The sequence below is a fragment of the Canis lupus genome, chromosome 1 (assembly GCF_011100685.1).
Source record: "Canis lupus familiaris isolate Mischka breed German Shepherd chromosome 1, alternate assembly UU_Cfam_GSD_1.0, whole genome shotgun sequence".
Classification (NCBI taxonomy): Eukaryota; Metazoa; Chordata; class Mammalia; order Carnivora; family Canidae; genus Canis; species Canis lupus.
The window spans coordinates 92,150,144-92,169,619 of NC_049222.1; the positions used below are offsets into that span (position 1 = coordinate 92,150,144).

At 42.8% G+C, this 19,476-nt stretch overlaps 1 protein-coding gene across 3 annotated transcripts in view; it reads right to left on the bottom strand.

Moving 5' to 3' along the window:
- Positions 1 to 12,648: 12,648 nt before the first annotated feature.
- Positions 12,649 to 19,476, bottom strand: part of LOC609469 (histone-arginine methyltransferase CARM1-like) — a 250,915-nt gene continuing 244,087 nt past the window's right edge. For 2 of the 3 annotated variants that reach the window (XM_038527174.1, XM_038527176.1), the window contains 2 exons: positions 18,665 to 18,754; positions 12,649 to 13,288 (listed from right to left, as the gene is read on the bottom strand). In XM_038527174.1, coding sequence (XP_038383102.1) covers positions 13,279 to 13,288; positions 18,665 to 18,754 — 100 coding nt within the window. In that variant the 3' untranslated portion in view covers positions 12,649 to 13,278. Of the gene's footprint in view, positions 13,289 to 18,660; positions 18,755 to 19,476 lie in introns of those variants that run through there. The other variant, XM_038527175.1, reaches the window with a different exon arrangement.

The window sequence follows — 19,476 nt, forward strand, 5'->3', positions numbered from 1 at the left end:
GGCTGAAGGTAGCTATGACTTTTGAGTAGCTATGGTGTGGGGCAGGCACCATATTGGACATTTGACTTACATTCTCAATTACACTTACACCAAAGCATCAGGTCCTTATTTCCTTTTTTTAATAAGAAGAAACACAAGGCTTGAAAGGGAGTTAACTTACCTGAAGTTATGGAGTAGTTAGTGCGGAGCCAGTTACACCTAACCTATGGCCAGCAGGAGTCTGTGGCCCTTTGGGAGAATCTCTGCTGGAATGGGCCAGCAGAAGGAAGGGCCCCAACCTGCAGGGCAGCAGGAGCCCTGAAAGGCTGGAGTGCTTTCTGGAGGCAGCTGGAGGCAGGCAGGGCTGCAGGTGGCGTCAGAACGCAGCTGCTGCGGGAACTGCTAAGCTGCTGGAGTAGAGCTGGAAGGAAAAGGGTTTCCCTGATGCTGGTGCTGGGATCAGCAAGAGTCAGTAGGGTCAACGGGAAGAAACTTGGCTCTGGAAATGAAGTCTTGTCAGCTGTAAGCCCCATGACCCCAAATGACCAATTATCAAGTAGGTTATTATCACAATTTGGTTCCACCCAGTGGATACTGATGTGGGTTTTTCTCTATGCCTGATGTTGTCTCTGGACGAAACAAGTAGAATCATGTTGATTGAAGAGCCCATGGCCTTGACATCTGATAGATGTGGACTCCAAGCTGGGCTCTTCCACACACTATGTGGCTGTGTGCATATTACCCGACCTCGAGCCTCAGGGTGCTCATCTGTAAATGCGGTATGGGTGATGTCCCGCTCACTCAATTGATGTGATGTCTGAAGAGATCATGCATGGGAAACCCTTACTGCATAGAAAGCCTCCCCGAATTGTTGGATGCACTGGAAGCTGAGGAGGAAGGGGAATGAGACACAGTCTCTGCCCTCAAGGGAGTGTAGCAGAGAGGGGAGAGGGGGATAGATGTGAATGGGGTGAATGACCCACTTAGCCGGCTTGGTCATGCGGCTTGTCTCGTGGGATTCTCACGGGGAAGCATTCGTTGGGTATGTGTGTGAGTTGAGAGTCCCTGTCACACAGAGCAGCAGAATGACAAATGTGGGAGAGCAGATTCCAGCTCTTCTGAAGTGGTAACTTTCTAAATAATTAACACTGTCAAGGAGTGCCTGGGTGGCTCAGTGGTTGAGCCTTTGGTTCAGGCTATGATTCTGGGGTCCTGGCTCCCACAGGAAGCCTGCTTCTCCTTCTGCCTGTGTCTCTGCTTTTCCATGTCTTCTACGAATAGATTAAAATCTTTTTAAAAAATCACCATCGGAGAAGGACAATCATTATATGGTTTCACTCATACGGGGAATATAAAAAATAGTGAAAGGGATTAAAGGGGAAAGGAGAGAAAATGAGTGGGAAATATCAGTGAGGGTGACAGCACATGAGAGACTCCTAACTCTGGGAAACGAACAAGGGGTGGTGGAAAGGGAGGTGGGTGGGGGGTTGGGGTGACTGGGTGACGGGCATTGATGGGGGCACTTGATGGGATGAGCACTGGGTGTTATGCTATATGTTGGCAAATCGAACTCCAATAAAAATATACATATAAAAATAAATTTAAAAAATCACTGTCAAAAAATTCTTGACAATGAAGGAACGAGTTTTCCAATCCTGGGATTCTACAGGCCAGAGATGGATGGTCCTGGGTAGGAACTGCTGTAAAAAAGCCTTCAGAGGAGTGAGCTGCTTTGCTCCTCCCCATCTGCCTGGCCTCCGATGTCTCAGAGACTCAAGGTGAGGGCATCGGCTTCTCCTCTCACCTTCCATCCTCTCCCTCCAGCCACCCTGCCACTCCTCTCACAGTCTGAGGCCCCTCCTCTGAGCTCCCACCATAAGCATCCTACTGCTGACTGTTCCCCAAGTCCCAAGCAGAACCTGTGATCTTCCCTCTTGTCCCCTCCAATCCATGAGCAAGGACTCCAAGGCATTTCATGGGCACCTCGCTCTCAAAGAACGTCCCTGCTGGGTTGCTGGGGGAAAAGAGAGAGGACGTACTGTCAGTAGAGGGAGATGTCAGATAAGAAAAGAATCTCACAGGCCCTGTCAGTAAGATCTTAAATCCCTTTTTCTTTCTTAACTCAAAAAAAAAAAAAAAAAGATTTTTAAATTGGCTAGTTTTTGAGCTCTGAAAAAATTAATGTTGTTTTATAACTTCTAACTGTGTATTTTCTGTAGTTGGGCTGGTTCTTTCTGTTAATCGGCCTTATGCAAGTGAAAGTAAGCATTTGGGTTTAACATCTACAATATTCACGATCACAGATATTTAGTTCTGCTTTCTCCCTGCCACCGGTTGTGCAGAGTTCATCCCACAAAGCCCAACTGGCGGTGCTCAGTCCAGGCCATACACAACCTGAGAGGCAGCTCTGAGGAGGAAGACACATGCCACAGGCCAGAGCCCCAGGTTTAGGAAGATTGTCTCCATGGTTATGGGTGCCTCTGCCTCTCTTTGTCACCAGGTGATCCCCTAGAGAAGCACAGGGATCCAGGCCAGCAAGTGTGTGTGGTCAAGCCCAAGTCTTGGCTGCATTTTGCCCCCATTCTAGTATTTCTTGGTTATTCTGCTCAATTATAGTTTATATGATATCACCATATACAATTTATCCTTGGAAACTAATGTACATTCTTTTGGGAAAAAAAGGCAGGATGGACGGATGAGTGGGTGGATGTATGGATAGACAGAGACAGAAAGATAGACACATTCCCACCTAGGAAAAGGGCTACTGATAAATCCTATTTCCATTGATTCCGCTTACAGAACCCCTCTCTTTGCTCTAATTTAACTTCTCCTTGCAATCATCCTCCTCTCCTGCCTCTTATGTCCCATCCCTGCTCCTTTCTTCATCTCTGGGCCACGATAAGTCTTGCAGGAATTACAGACTTAGCATTATTGGGACTTTGCAGGGGAAAAAAAAAAAACAACAAAAACTCCTCAAATGTATACCAGGAATGCTAGGTCAGTCTTGATTTCACTGACAGCTTTCCTGCTCTTGTTCCATTCTCTGGTCCATCCCTGGTCTTCATTTAGAAGAGCTTACCTCCACCTTGCACCCTGCCCTGGATGGCCTCAGTCCGGTTTTCTCCAAGAAATAAGGTCAATTTTTCCCTGAGGCATTTGCGTACAACTGTGATAAGACAGATGAGAATTCTGGAGGGAGGGGAGCCTGAGGAGAGAACCGTCAGAGGTGAAAGAAGTCCTGGTGCTAGCTTCTGGTGAGAAGAGTCCCGTGCTGGGAAGTTCCTGTAGACCTGGAGTAAAGTACTAACGCCTTGTGCATGCATGCACACAACTGGGCTCGTCACATTCTGGCCGTACCATTAGCACTCACGCATATCCTTACGCTTACCCCCAAGGAGAGGAGAATCAATCCTCTCAACAAGTCAGCTCTCATTTGCTCATCAGGACAAGGGCTTTATATAGGAGGAGTTCACGTGAAAGCAAAGCCTACTGTGTCAGTTCAGCCATGGAGCCTCATCAGGCTCCCAACTAAGAAAATCATTCAGCGACATCTATTGATTACCTGCTGTATGCAAGGGAATTGGATAAGCAAATGCAGTGGGGGTGGAGAGCAGAGACACAAAGATGTGTTCGAGCCAGTTCCCTAAGACTCTTTGCGGAAAGTGCCACAAAGAAAATACTTCTTCAGAATCACCAGATGTGCTGAATCAGGACTTTGCTTGGCATTCATCGCCGTGACACGATTCAGGCAGATTTCTTCCACAGTGTGTATGGACGTCACTGCATTTCAGCCTCTGAGACTAAATACACCTATGAGCACCTACTCCCCAGGAAATGCAGTTCTTGTCAACTATGCCCATCACTGAGTCATCAACAGCGAGGAAAATGTTTATTCCCAAACCACTGGAAGAGGGGGCAGGTTGGACAGGGAGCAGGTAAGTGTTTTTCCAGGAAAGAGGGGAAGAAGCAGCCAAATGCAGGGATGGGCGTCAGGCAGCAGCCTCCAAGAATGTGGCCGTGAGAGAGGCTAGGCAGAGAAGCCTAAATGCACTAGGTATTTTCTTCTGGCTCACCTGCAGTATCGATATTTTAATCCAAAGCCATGGATTGCCAATGTGAGAAGTGAAGGAGCAAACAGCCTGTTCTGACCATTGAACAGCCCTCAGTCTCGAGCACGTGGGTACAGGGCCTCAGCCTGGCTTGACCCTCCTCCCACGGAGCATCCCTCTGGAATTGGCAACGTTTTCATTCTTGCCTCCTTGGGTTTGGCACAGGTAGTGCTTATTCTTTTTGTGCTTAGCACCGTGGTCTGTGTTTGCTATTTCCTTTTGTAAGAAACTGTTTTCCTTCCTGTGTCTAAGCTCAGGCAGTAGAATCGTTCAGTTTTGTTCTCTCCTTAAAGCCACCATCACTCCTAACATATTGTGACAGTGTACATAAAAGTGCTTTATAAACAGGAAAGCAGCGCACAAATGTTAATTGATGTGATTATAAGTAGCTGTTCTAAGTATCTCAAGTTGAGTTCCAATCACAATTCCTGTTATCAGGTCAAATATGACATCAAATTGCCCTCCTTGCTTCTGTGATGACTGAGCCATCCAGGCACGATGCTATTATGACAGCTGGGAATCATTTGAAAATGAGCTTCATTTCACTTGGCATATCAAATGATAATTTTAAAAACTGGGTTCTATTTTTTTTTTTCCCGAGCATCAGAATTGGTTCACATTCAAGAGGCACATGCCCCTGGCTAGGAGAGGGGCTCAGACACACAGCTGGCAGCGAGACGTCAAACTGGGAATGGGGGACCTGATTTACACAGTAAATCCCGGTGGAGGCATTAGGAGGATGGTCAGCCAGAAGGGAGGCATTTGCAATTCGAGGCCAATTTTGACAGGGGACAGGTGGTGATCTTGGCAGCTGATGGACTGCAGAGAGAGCCAGCCAAGGACCCCTGTGGGTGTGCTGGCAGGAGGGCAGAGCCTTCCCAGAAGCGCTGGGAGGGATGGGGTTATGGCAAGCAAACACATCAGTGATGACTAGGTTCCGTGACAGTCCCTGGGAACTTGTGGGAGAATGCTTAGGCACGAATGTCACATTTCCTATTTTTGTTCTCCTGGGAACCTTCCCCTTCTTCACGGGTTCACCCCATTCAACAGATGCTCCCAGACATATGAGAACTCAATTTAGACTCCATTTACCATGCCTACTACCTAATAAAAAAACTTTCCTAAAAATATTTAGCATGAATTCGGTAGCTGTTAGGTGAAGCTGCAAAAATCCACTTCTTTCTGTGTTGCCAAACTTCTGGCTCAGTAGACGCAGAAGAGTACGTAGGGTGGAATAGTATTTGAGCCAGAAGATGGAGAGAGGAAAGGATGCTGGTGTATCTGCACGTGTGTGTGGAAGAAGGACGAGAAACTGAGAACATTGGTTGACTTTGCAGATGTGGACGGGATGGGAAGGCTGGGGGACAGGAGTCGGATGGAGACCTCACTGTACATCCTTTTTACAGGGTGAGTTTTGAACCATGTAACTGTATTGACAATTCAAAAATTAAATTTTGATAATTCCCAGCCTTGTGACTGTCACCCTGCTTTTAATCACTGCCGATGCAAGGCGTTTGACTTTCTTGCCATCACCACTCATCTTCTTGGTGATCATACCTTTCGGGGACCTCACAGCATTGTCATTGACTGCTGTCAAGTGCACAGCACTTCCCTGGTTTTGTGAAGACAAAATTAAATGTTTTCCTTTCTCTTTTTGTCCATATCTCTGCAGAGCATGTGGTTTAGTCTTATTTTAAGTGGAGATACTGGTAGGCAGAGGTGTCCTCAGGATCATATGGCAGACAGCTGTATGTCCCCACATGTGGGGCTAGGATTCAGGAAAAGACTTCAGCCCATACATCGTCTGTAAAGACCCAGATGGGGCTCCAGTCTGACCAAAGTTGGAGGATGTGAGGTTATGCACGTGGTCAAAGCAGATCTGGGTACAGGGACCCAGCTCTCACCCCATTTTTCTGCTGTTCTGCACATTCAAACTCCTGGGGAGAGCTGTTTAGATCTACTTTCTCCACTTTGTCATAATTCCCTTTGCTCTTTTTTCTGCAGTGGCTCTAATCAACGTCCATGTTATTTGTTCCAATGGCCAAGTCTCAGATTCCATCATATTTGACCTGACAGCCATATATGACACAAACTGTTCCTCCCTCCTCCTTGAAGCAAGGTATTCTAATGTTCCATGTCACTGCCCCCCTCCAATCTTACTGGGCCAACTGCTCAGTCTCTCTTTTCTTGATGACCCTTTCTTCTCCTAATTTTACATTTTAGAGTTTCCTACTCTTGGTTTTCTTCTCCTTTCTACACTACCTTCTAAGGGACCACACCTGGACCTGTGCTTTAATTATGCTCCATTGTCCAACCCCCATCTCCTCCTGAGTCCACATGCATACATCTAACCGCCTGTCTGATAACTCCACTTCAGCGTCAGGTGGCCATCTCCAACCCCCCAAAACTCACAGTAGAACTCTTGATTTTCCCTCCCCATCTACTCTTCTCTATCTTAGTACATAGCAACCAGTTGCTCAGATCAAACACCTGGGAGTTGATCTTGATTCTTCTTTTTCTCTCCTACCCCCACCCATCAATCGACCAGTGAGTTCTGTTTCTGTCATCTCCAAAAGTGATCCTGGATCCCATCCCTGTCAGCCTACCCCAACACCCCATCCCTCATTGTTTTATTGCACCAGGATATTCCTGTTTCTTCTATTCTTGCCCACATACAGTCTGCTTCTCAAAAGCAACCAGTAGATGGGATAGATTTCAGTCCTACCAACCTCAGCTTCGAACTCTTAAATTGCTGTTAAATCTCTGCCTGAATTCTTTTGTTTAAATCTTCGGTTGGCTCCCTCTGCCCCATTTCAGAGCCCAGCATTCTGGTGAGGTTCCTCTGAGGGCTACTGCTGCAGCAGCAACCTCCAGGACCCTCCATACCCCATCCCCCGGTATTCTATTCTTTACACACTCTACACATTCCAAAATTTTATGTTTGTTTATATGTTTACTATATGTATCCCTCCCATTATTATGTGAAAGGGAAACTTTGCCCATCTTGTTTATTTATGTATCCTCAGAGCCTGGACTGACGCTGTATTGGAGAGGCTTAATAATCCCACTATAAGACATATTCCCAGAGCTGAGTGGTTAAAACAAAGGTTTGTTTTTTGCTCAAACTACACGTATAACATAGGTTAACAGGGGAGTTCTATTATATGAATAGACATATATGAATGTTATATATCAGACATATATGAATGTCTGAGATATTCAGACATTCAGGCTGAAAGCAGCTTTACTGTGTAGTGACGCTGTCACCTCAGCAAGACTTCCACAGTTAGGAAGGAGGAGGAGAACCTCACGCCATCTTTTAAATATTTCCACCCGGAGGGGACTGCCTCATTTCTGCTCACACTGTATGGACCATACCAAGTCACATGGCCATGCCTAACTTCAAGGGGCCTAGGAAATGTGGTCCTCTTATGTGCCTGGAAGAAGAAAACCTGAAATAGTGATGGTGGCATTTACATCCCCACACAAGCAAACCTAGTGTGCCTGATTCTAAAGATCACAGTGCCTCCAAGTTTGAAAGAATGTGGCCCTAGAATTTTTTGTTTTGATGAACCTAGTCTTCTACTCTGATTTCTAGGTATTTCTTAATACCTGGGAAATGGTGTGATCAGCCTCTGGTGCTTCTGAGGTACGACTGCTGTTCTTGTGTTCCCCAAATAATTTGTATCCTGGTAAGTTAGATAGGTGGGATGTCCATATATTATTTTACTTATTCCATTATTATAACAATGGCGAATTACATTTTTAATGGAGACAATATATGTGAAATATCAAACTAATTTATTATTTATATTTATTATTATTTCTCCCTTAAGTCTCATCCTTTAATTCATCCTTAATGACTTGGGGCAGGAGAGGGTGAATAAGTGAAGGGATGAGCACATGAACGAGGTATTTTCTTCAGCAAGACCGTATGTTTAAAAGGATGCTTTGAACACAGAGAGGATTTTTCTAAATTCCTTTCATATATGAGGGACCCAGCCAAGAGTCCCTCCTGTACAGTAGACAGGGTGCTATCCATATTGGAGAGTTTGGTCTGGAGATTGCTGCCTGAAGGTGGAAGATAAGATTATGAAGCAGGAGAAGGAACAGCCACCCCCTTCTGCTCCAAGGAAGTATGGGCTGCTGAGGGGAGAAAGTCCTGAAGATGGGGGTGGGGTTTTCCTTCTTATACCAGAAAGCACAGCAGCTTTAGATAGTATGTAAATGTGAGACTAAGAGGAACCAATAAGAATCCATTTCCTATGATAATACAATACTAGCTACCTGTAATGACGCAGGCGCTGTATTATGTGTGTCATATTCAATCATTTCTTTCAGCCCTCACAAAGAACCCTCTCGCTGTTACTTCAACAGGTAAGGAAGGTGAAGCTAGAGAAGGCATGTGACTGGCCCAAGTCTATCTAAGAAGTGACAAGCAGGATTTCAGCCCAGGTACCTCTAACAAAAGAGCCCACACCTTTAGCCCCTGTGCCACGACGTTAATTTCAGTCATAGTCAATCTAGAGTTGAGTTGATTTGCCTCCTCAGAGTTTCTTCTTCCCAGAATTCTTCCTCCATATACTGCCACCAAAGAGATCCATCGATGATGCTGCTCCTCCACTTAAAAACATGAAGAATAGGCTCCTCATTGTTTGTAGGATAGAGTCCAAAGCCATCATGGCATACATTTAGGAAAGGAGCTGCTGAATGGAATATGGGATGAACACTTGTACGGGGAGCAATTACCCTCCTCACTGCCTGATTTCTTCTCCCATCCTGTTAGATAAGCTCATTCATTCAATAAGCCTTTGCAAAAGAGCATGCCTTAAAATGGTGTCTATCTTCCCCCATGGATGGATATTCAGTTGCAACAAGGTACTATATATAGCACAACTCTATGGCCAAGGTGTGTGATAAGTGCAATCTCACTGGGTCCTATGCTCAGAAGTGTTTGGGGTTTAATGCCCTGTGGTCATCATCTTGAAATACATAATACTTTTATCTTTTTAAAAATAAATTTTATTTATTTATTCATTCATGAGAGACACACAGAGAGAGAGGCAGAGACACAGGCAAAGGGAGAAACAGACTCCATGCAGGGAGCCCGACATGGGACTCAATCCTAGGTCTCCAGGATCATGCCCTGGGCTGGAGGCAGCGCTAAACCACTGAGCCACCGGGGCTGCCCATAGTACTTTTATCTTTGAATTTGTGTTTTGTAAGTGAAATATAATGGGGAGGCACCCCCACCTGCTTCTCTGTTGTCCCTCTGAGAGGGTTCTCATTCACCCACCAAACTCCAGGCCAGTCCCTGCTCCTGCCTCTGATTACCACAGAATCACCCCCATGTGGGTGTGGCCCAGGATCTATTGTTACACTCCACCTTGCACTGCACAAGTATGGTCAAGGTCAGGCACCCATCCTGCTGCTTCTTGGGGTGGGGCAAGGCAGTGCAAGTCCCTGCTTTGGGCCCATGTGATCACAGTAAGTTCAGTGGGCAAATCCATGGTCGCCTTCTCACCCACTCCCAATCCTGGGAAGTTGCAATCTCTTGGGGGTCACCTATCCACTGAAAGTTAGAGTAGTAGGCCCAGGAAAGGAGAGCTTCACTGATATACCCAGACCAGTGTCCGCATCTTCTTTTGCACAGGGCGGTACAGATTATGCAGTCTGCTCTCTTCTGAATCTCTGATGGGTTTCTTCAAGTATAGTGGAAATGTCAAGTCATAATAAAAATATGACATTAATGTTACCTCCAAGGGTGCTGAGTGCAAGACACTAACAATTTAATAAATTCGGGCTTTCACATTGACCTATGTTAATGTGTGATTTTATGCTATTTTGCATGGCAAGGGAAGCTTCTCAGAATTCATTTGATTGTTAGATCAATGTGAAAATGCATTATCTGCCTGCCTTGAGCATGGCCAACTGTTGACCTCTTCAATTAAGTAGACTTGAGAAAGAAAATTCAATTACAATGAGCAAACATTTCTGGAACACTTTCTATGTGCAAGGCCCTGCACCAAACCTTGTGGGGAATAGGCAGATTTGTGAGATTTGTTCCTAGTTTGGGAGTGCTTGCAAGCAAGAGGGGAGGTAGAGATACATGCCTGGGTAACAACGATGGTGTAACATGCCCTTTTCCTTATCAAAGCAGGGGAAATAGAATTTGTCAAGCTGGAGTGTTGTTGGGCAGTATGTCATAGCAAGAGATGCCAGTTGCTTGTTTTATGTCCAACTCCCTTTTTTGGGAATAAAATTCTACTTTCCCTTTGGAAAGAGGAGTCTATCTCTAGCTCAGGGATAAATCTCTATTGGCTGATCTCTGTGGCAATGTCTCCTGTTGGTGACTGGTTTGGAGATGGCCATGTGACTCAGTTCTGGCCAGTCAAGCCTAAAGGGTTGCTTTTGGGAAGACTTTCATAGTAAAGGTTAAGGGCACAGACTCTGGGCTGCCTGGTTGATAATCCCGCTCTACCACCGACAAGCTCTATGTTGTCAGGAGAGTTACTTAACCTTTCTGCCTCCATTTCTTCATCTGTTAAATGGGGTTAGTAAGAGTACGTAGTTAATAATACAGAGCTAATGGGGTTGTGGTGAGGATAAAGATTAGTTAATATTTGCAAAGCCCGTAGAAAGTATCTGGTACATAGTATTATGTAAGTGTAAACTGTCATCATTATTTTGAGACAAGATGCCAGAGATGATAGTCTTTGTGTCTGGGTGTGACTCCTGTAACTTCCACTGTGGCTTTGTGCCCATAAGGGAGGCTGGCCCAGGATGGAGGAAGGTGGAGGAAAAGAGAACAAGAGCCTCAGTCCTTGATAAAGTCACCAAGGTACTGTCACCAATCCTGGGATCCTTTCTACCTTTGGACTTCTTGTTATGAGATGTGATACATTTATTGTACAGGGCATTTTCATTCAGGGTGTCCTGTTACTGACATCAAGGGTGGCTTCCTGGGATCTGTCCTGGGCCTCCTCAGGTGATGACAGATCCTGCAGGTGTGCAGGCTGGGGGTTATCTCAGAGCAGCTCCTGACACCAGTTCCTTCCAACCGTGACTCCGGTTCGGCCTTATCTTAATTATGATGGGATGGCTTCCTGAAAGACCGAGGTTTTCAAGGTTTCCCAAAATCCATGTTCTACACTTGATATTCACAGCAGACGTGCCTTGAGGTCACTTTCAAATTTGCAGACACTATGGCAGTGTAATTTCCCCCACAAAACACAATAAATTGATAATTAAACAATCCCCTTAATAATTCTATAGATTGAAGGACAGGAGTAAGTAGTAAGCTTACTAAGTTTTTCCACTAAAATAGAGTCTACCCTACATCACATCATTTCTTAAAAAAGCAACACAAAGAACGTACTTACATTTCCAGAAATAAGGTGAAGAGGATGAAAAACATTTGTAAGGAATACATCAGGAGAGTTATTGATTACATGGAGATGTGTTCTCTAAATGGTTAAAAAAAGACACCCACACCCACAGTTTATATATATATATATGTATGTGTGTATATATATATGTATATATATATGTAACGTATACCCATATCAAATTTGTGCTTCAGCAAAATTACAAATTCATAAATATTACATATCTTTGGGATCATTCAAAGATTTGGAAATACTATCAATTTTTTGGCACCCTTAAAAGTCACAGTTTTTATCTCTTGTGTTCACTCCCAGAGACTGATGTCTTCCTAGAGTTTGGGTTGAGAAGGTCAGTGAGGGCCTGTCTGGTAGGGTGGGGAAGAGCGCTGGCATCGATTAGGAATGTCTGCCCTGGGTATAGGTGGAGCTGCTATAGGCAGCAATATCATGCTTCTGCAATGCAGGGTTTCCCAGTTCCTGCCTATTTTGCTTGAAAGGCACTCAGAAGGTTGTCTAAAGCCTGATTCCATAATTACAAAGACTCTTACCTTCGGGATCAAGTTATGTGTTTAAGCAATATACATTTATTCAGCACCTTTGATGCATGAGGTGTACCCTTAGGCATTGCTAGACATTAAAGTGAATCGGACTTCCTCCAACCCACAAAGATCTTGGTTAATAGAAGAGGAGGATGTGTGTATGTGTTTAGGGTACAAGGTCATATAGAGCTGCGAGAAGGGGTTAGACTAAGGGAGGGACAGGAGATGTGTCAAAGGTGGGAAAGCATCTTTGAGTGAGCCTGGAGGACGGCAGAAGGCGTGCAGGTGAGGGTCCACTGGAAGGGATGCCCCGTAGTGATGTAGGAAGGATGCTGGGCTGGACAGACGGGCAAGGCTGTTTCAAACAGAGTGGCCAGAGTGAGCCAAAGCCGCAGAGGGGAAAGGTCCCAGCTGTGGGTGAGGATACATCCCTGTGGTTTACTCCAGTTTCTCCCCCCAACCCCCCTCTGCCATCAGCCAGTGGCCGTGGGCTTCATTAACTTGTCCTGCTGATGTGACATCTATTTTTATAAGAGTCATCTGGGCCAGGGGAAACCTGCTCTTTGCAAAGATCATCTTTCATCACCGTTGACATGTGACATATAACAAACGCCTTAAAGTAAAAGAGAGGCCTCGTTGGTATCTCGCACTGTACATTTTTATTGTCAACCTAAAAGAAGTGACAAAGGTTCCAGCTTTATTTCCTTAACTACATTAAGAGTCATCAAATATTGCCAATGAAGAACATTCCTGACATCATATTGTTCCATTACATGAATAAGGCAAAAATTCTTTAACACATCGCTCAGCTAGAAACTAGTGTTGATTGGTGAAAATACCTGTGAAAACAGCTTACAATTGTAAATAGAAGCTCACTCCTAGCATGCCCTTGTGTTGTGTCATACATATGCATACATATAAACGTGAGGTAGGGTTTTGTTAAGTTTCCTTTGTAAATACTTTGAAAGCAACACTGTTGGGTTTACTAAAATCATAATAAAGAGAAACCACAAATTGAGAAGAACTTGTTCTTGAGCCACATGCAGGAAGCTGTGAAGAGCCAGTCTAAGCAGCACCAAGAAATAGACTTGCCAATAAACTTAGGATGCGTATTTCAAGTTAGGAAAAAAAAAAAAAAAGAGTTTAAATCAACCTAATCATCCTCATAAAACTTAGAGTGCATGTTTCGAACATGAAATATGAACTTGGACGTTGAGGGACTTCTCGGGCCTTCATTTTACTTATTGATTGGCTTGGGGCTATCTTCTAAGCAAACCTAAAACAGAGAAGGTGATTTCTATGATACTGAGGAAGTAAGTCCCACGTCGATCCAAAGCCATGGGCAGGCTAGTTTTGTGCTTTCCGCCTTCCACCTCCCTCCCCGTCCCCTCCCCTGTCCCCCTTCCCACTCCCATGCCCTTCCTGGAGTTTTTATGGGCAGCCTTGGATCTATATTTACCCACTATATTTAGTAAGTTTGATTATGCATAGCCTAAATTCAGATCTGAGATGATGATCCAGATTTTTGTTCACTGAAAGAACTTTTTCTTTCTTTCCTTTTTTTCTTTTCTTTTCTTTCTTTTTCTATTTTTAAAAATAGGTTTACAGCAAAGACTAAGCACCGACTTCTCACTCTTCTTGCTATCTGGGAGGCTTGTTTTACCTCAGCCGTTGGCCCTCACTGGGCTTTTGTAGAAGGCTCTGCTTGCACATCTGCCCATGACAGTTGTTTCCTGACATTTAAGTTGCCACTCAGTTGCCACCTCTTTCGAGAAGCCTCCCAGACTACTCAATGCAAACAACACCCACATCCAATCCCTGGTCTTGCCATTCTCTAGTACTTTTTGACCCTCTGTTTTCTGCTATCTCTTTATGCAGTTTTGAGTTTGGTGGGGTTTTTTTTGTTTTTTGTTTTTTTTGTTTTTTGTTTTTGCAATTTTTCATGTAATTGAGAAAAAAATTTACATACAGTAAAATTCACCCATTTTATTGTAGTTCTGCAAGTTTTGACAAATGCATACAGACATGTCTTGCCACCACTACAATTCAAGATACAGAAAGTTCCATTGCCTTAAAGTGTTGCCACATCTCTACATAGCTAACCCTTCCTCAAGTCCAACTCAGAGCTATTCTTTGTATCTGCAGTGTTGCCTTTTCCAGAATATTATATAAGTGGAATTACACATTATGTAGACTTTTGAGCCTGGTTTCTTTCACTTTCTTTAGCTTAATTTATTTGAGTCTCATCTGTATTATCATATGTATCAGTATTTCTTTCCTTTTTATTACTGAAAATCCTGTCATTGTATGGATGGATCATAGTTTGTTTATTCATTCTCCATTTGGAAGACATTCTAACTGTTTCCAGTTTGGGTGATTATAAGTAAAACTCCCTTAAACATTCAAATATAGTTTCATTTCACTTGTGTAAATGCCCAGGAGTGAGATTGCTGGGTCGTCTGGCAAGTGCAATTTTAACAATATAAGAAATGAGTTATGTTCAAAAGTGTCTGTACCATTTTGTATTCCTCCCAACAATGAATGAAAACTCTGATAGCTTCACATCCTCACCAGCACTTGGTAATGTCTGAATTTTTATTTTAAGCCATTCTCATAGATGTGTACCTGTATGTCATTAAGGTTTTAATTTTTATTTCCCTGTTGACGAATGAGGCCGAACACTTTTTTGTGTGCTTAATTGCTATTATATCTTCTTTGGTGGAAGGTCTGTTCAAATCTTTTGCCCTTAACAAAATCATTTTCTTATTATTGGGATTTTTTGAAAGTATTATATCATATATTCTTTTTATATTCTGGATGCTATTTTTTTTTTCAGAAATGTGATTTCCTAATACGTTCACCCAGTTTGTAACTCATCTCTTCATTCCCATCATAGGTCCTTCAAAGATAAGTTTTTAATTTTGATAAATGACAATTTATCATTTTTCTCTTTTTGGGAATTACATCATATCTAAGAAATTTTTGTCTAACCCAAAGATCACAAAGATTTTCTTCTACATTTTATTCTCAAAGTTTTATATTTTTAGGTTTTATATTTTAATCCACAGATCCCTTTTGAGTTAATTTTTATAGATAGTGTGAGCTATGGGTGGAAGGTCACTATTTTTATTGCGTTTAGATATCCAGTCATTCCAGTACCACTTCTGAAAGACTGTCACGTCTCCATTTAATTATCTTTGCAACTCTGTCGAAAATCAATGGACTGTAAATGTGTTAGTCCGTTTCTGACTTCTTTCCCGTTTCATCCATCTGCATGGCATCCTTTCTTCACTACCTCACTGCCCTGGTTACTGCAGGTTTATCCAGAGTCTTGAGGTCAGGTGGATATTACTCTATTTATGTTTTTCAGGAAAATTACTACTAGCTGACATTATCTTATTTATTTCATTGCTTTTTTGATGTCTGTCTGGATACCTATCAATTCACAAGACTTTCTAGAATCACGAGAGCAGAGAGTTTGTACTACTCTCATTCCCTGTTATATACCTTAGCACTGAGAAGAGCTCCTGGCACAGGATGGTTAGATAATAAATTGATTGAAAAAAAAAAAGGCAAGAAGGGAAGCAATATTTAAGTTGGGCAAACTGAAGGAATTAATGTCTGGGTGGGGAGAAGGATCAAACTGTTTTGTGAGACACTGTGAATGGGATAGAGCCTGGGCTCTTCGCAGCAGCATAGGAGAATAAATGCTCTTTGGGCCATAGCAGTTTGATTGCAAACTCAGTTCTCTGGGGCCATTCAGGAGCCCCCTGGGGCCACATTCATTCACCCATTCATCAAATGTCACACTGTTACAAATGGCAGCAGGCAAGACCTTGTGCTCAAGGGATGAGGGGTTGCAGACAAATAAACCAATGACTGAGACATAGTCATCCAAGTGTTCTAAAAGCGGTGTCTTCACAGGGCTCTGAGTGATGTGACAGGGACACCCTAAGCCACCCTTGGCCTTGGAAGGCTTCTTTGAAGTGGGCATATCTGCTTAAGGTCTCAAGTTTCCATAGGACTTTGCCACCAAGTACCACAGGGTTCTCCAGCTACTCCTGGGTTTGGGGTACCAGTGGTGGGTGTTACGGATTAACTCTGGTCTAGGTCTCCTCATCAATGCTCTTTGGCATCCCCTACTCTTCCTATACATCACTCATTGCAGTTATGATGACAGAACTAAGCATGCAGTTAGCTACTTAAGACCCACTCCCCTCCCACAACAATTTGAGCTTCATGAAGGCAGGGACTACGTCTGCCCTGGTCGCTGCTGCATTTCTACAACCTAGCCAGATCCAGGCACACACTCTGTGGGACCCGTATGATGGACTGGCCTCACAGTCCTTGGAGATTCTTCTGGGTTACCAGAAAGCTTTCCCTTGCCGATGAAGTCATTTTGTCCCTTTGCTCGCTTTTAGCAACATCTGTTAGCCCTGCTTTTATTTTCAAATTATCTTAAAATAATGAATAATCAAAATGAAGGTCTCTCCACCCTGCCTAAGGAAAAGCAGAAACCTGTGCATTACATTTAATGGTAGATATTCATGTTTTGAGTAATTAACTTGTTGATCTTGAGATGTTTTTAGCACGCCACATTAGATGTTTTTAGGTGGTATCAGCGATCAGCCAAAAGCTGAAAATGAAGCTTTTGTTTTTCTGTGTAAGTCTATTGTGCTCTAAAAATAGGTAGAATAAAAAGCAGGCAGACAGAAAGTTATTTAGCTTGGTAGTAAATTACCAATAATTCCTCTGGATGATATCACTTATTTTAGTTCTTCCCAACACACACACACACACACATACTCACACACCTGTGCTGCTTCTTAATGCTCATTAGGAGATTGGAGTTGATGGGGGGTTGGTGGACAAAAGAAGGGTGTTACAGCTGAACACTTAACTGAGCATCTACTACATGCTAGGTGCTCTTCAAAGACTTGGGTCATTTAGCACACACTTTCAGTGAGGACACTGAGGCCTATACATTAGGAAAGGGTTGGTGAAAAAAAAATCAAGATCTGGAATTCCCAGGGGAGTCATATTTTTAAGCACCCTTATCTACTGAATGAATTCAATATGTCAGTCAGTCTTGGTGCTGAGTGAGAGAAGGGAAGGAAAGGCATCCACTGCCCTCACACCTCCACTCAAGAGTCTGTCCGTTTTGACAGTGCTATGGCCACCTTGAGTGTCACTCGACCTGGACTTGCCCTCACTTTGACCACAACCATTGTGTAGCAGCAAGACTCAAGAGTTACTAGTTTACATGGTTCTTGCACTGAAAAGGTGGGTTTTTGAAATCCTACAAAAATTCATTTTTATTCCCAAATCCAAATGATTCTGTCTGGAATGAACTACAGATCATTGTCTATTTACTTACTGAGAGAGTAGGAATACAGAGATCAGTAAGAAAAGGGAGAAAGACAGGAAACTAGCTATTAAACACCAATTATGACAACTGTTAAGTACTTGGACATGGTATGGACATTATTATGTTGCTCATCCCATTTCACAGATGAGAAGACTGAGGCCTAAGCAGGTCAAATTGTCCTAGTGAACAGTCAATCAGCATGTTGAGGCCACAATCTGTGCCCTTGACTTTACATGACAGGATTGCATAGGGGGATGGGAGGGGGAACTCCCCTCTTCTTTCAGAATTAAAGATGGCATCCATATCCCTAAATGGCAATAGGTCTTAAATGTGTGACAATTACTATGTGTAACAGCTTGCATACAACATAAACAATGGCAGCCTTGTCTGTGTTTTTCCTCCTATGCTTCAAGGTAACAATTGCATTTTCTCATCCCTGCCAAAGAACTCCTGGTTTGCTTTCCTGTGTTTTTTCTTCTCTTTATGCTTTTCAGTACTATAGAGACATGATGCTTTGAATAAAGCCTTGAGAGACATTATAATATGAGAGAAGATCCTTTTTTTAAATAAGGAAGTCAAGAATGACAGTGTCCAGTGGCTTTGTGGGGTTGACTTCCTGTGTGGATTTTTAGCAGGCCCATATATTTTTTTTTAAACGAATTATTTATTTATTCATGAGTAGCAGGCCCATATTAACTAGGTATAAAGATGGAGAGTTTTTCCAGAAACATCTGTCATGTCCATCTCACTGTAGCAAGTTCTTTGTATCAGATAAAATCTGCATGACTTCTAAGAAGAGGTATGTCCTGACTTACATGATTTCAAAAAATGTCTCAAAAACATACTTTCAATGGACTTCACGTTTTAGATATATTGGAATAACTGCGATGTAAAATCATCTGTTAGTGAGAGAATGTCAGAGGAGTCCAGATTTCAACTTCACATTTTGTAGATGAGAAAACCAAGTGTCAGAAGAAAGTGACTTTGCCTGAGATCACATAGTCATTATAGCTCATTTGGAACGAGAGTTCACTTTGTAGGACTCTCCAGTGTTGGTTGGTTCAGGATCAGATTATTACATACTGAATTCCAATTAATGGAACAGAAAACATTCAACTCTGTCTCAAGATCCAAGTCTCCTGGGAGAGGAAGAGTAGATGTTTTTTTTTTTTTTTTTTTTTTCCTTTTAGGAATGATGGAATTATTCTGAACCTCTTTACGTGGTCATACGGTCAGTTGAGATTTTATATACATAGGTGTGAAATGGATGAAAGCACTTCTTACCTAAAGAAAGGATTCTTTAAATCGAGGATGTTCCCAGATCTGAAGCCCGTCTGGTTTACCAGCGCCACAATCTGAATGTCATAGCTCTGTCTGTATGGTAGAAAACACACCAAAAAGAAAGGAAAGAGAGAAAGAGAGAAAGAGAGAAAGAAAGAAAGAAAGAAAGAAAGAAAGAAAGAAAGAAGAAAGAAAAAAAAGAAAGAAAAATACCGTTCCCTCACGGAAATCAAAGCACAAAACGAAAGACAAGACCCCCCAGTCGCAAGCCGTTAGATTCGTAGCTCGAGATATCTGCCATCATGGCTTCAGAAAACAAACACAAATAAAAAACCATCATTTGACAAGGCAGGTTACCTTTTCATAAACACTGAGGGCATCCTCTACACATACCTACCTACTTCATGAGGGTTTTGAGAGTGCATGGTTGGCATCTTGCATATGTCTGTGTGTGTTTATCTAGATGCTACTAATATATTTGTTAGAAGAGTCTGATAGTTAAAATCTCTTGATCTAAAAAATTACAAAATTAATGATATTTCTGGTTTTACCAACAGCAATGACAGAAATGGCTTTAACTAATAGATGCACTTTATGGGTTACCCTTTGAGCTACCAAAGCAATAATTGTGCAAAGACTGGATAAGATAAAATCTCAAACTGACATCAAACAGTTAACAAATGTGATTGATTTTAAGAGGCCTCAGATGAAGATTCATGTAATTCCAGTGAGAACTGGCTAAGAACAGCTAATAGGATGTTACCTTTGATGACTAATTTGAAGGGACTATGTTTATGGGATTTTTATTAGTCACA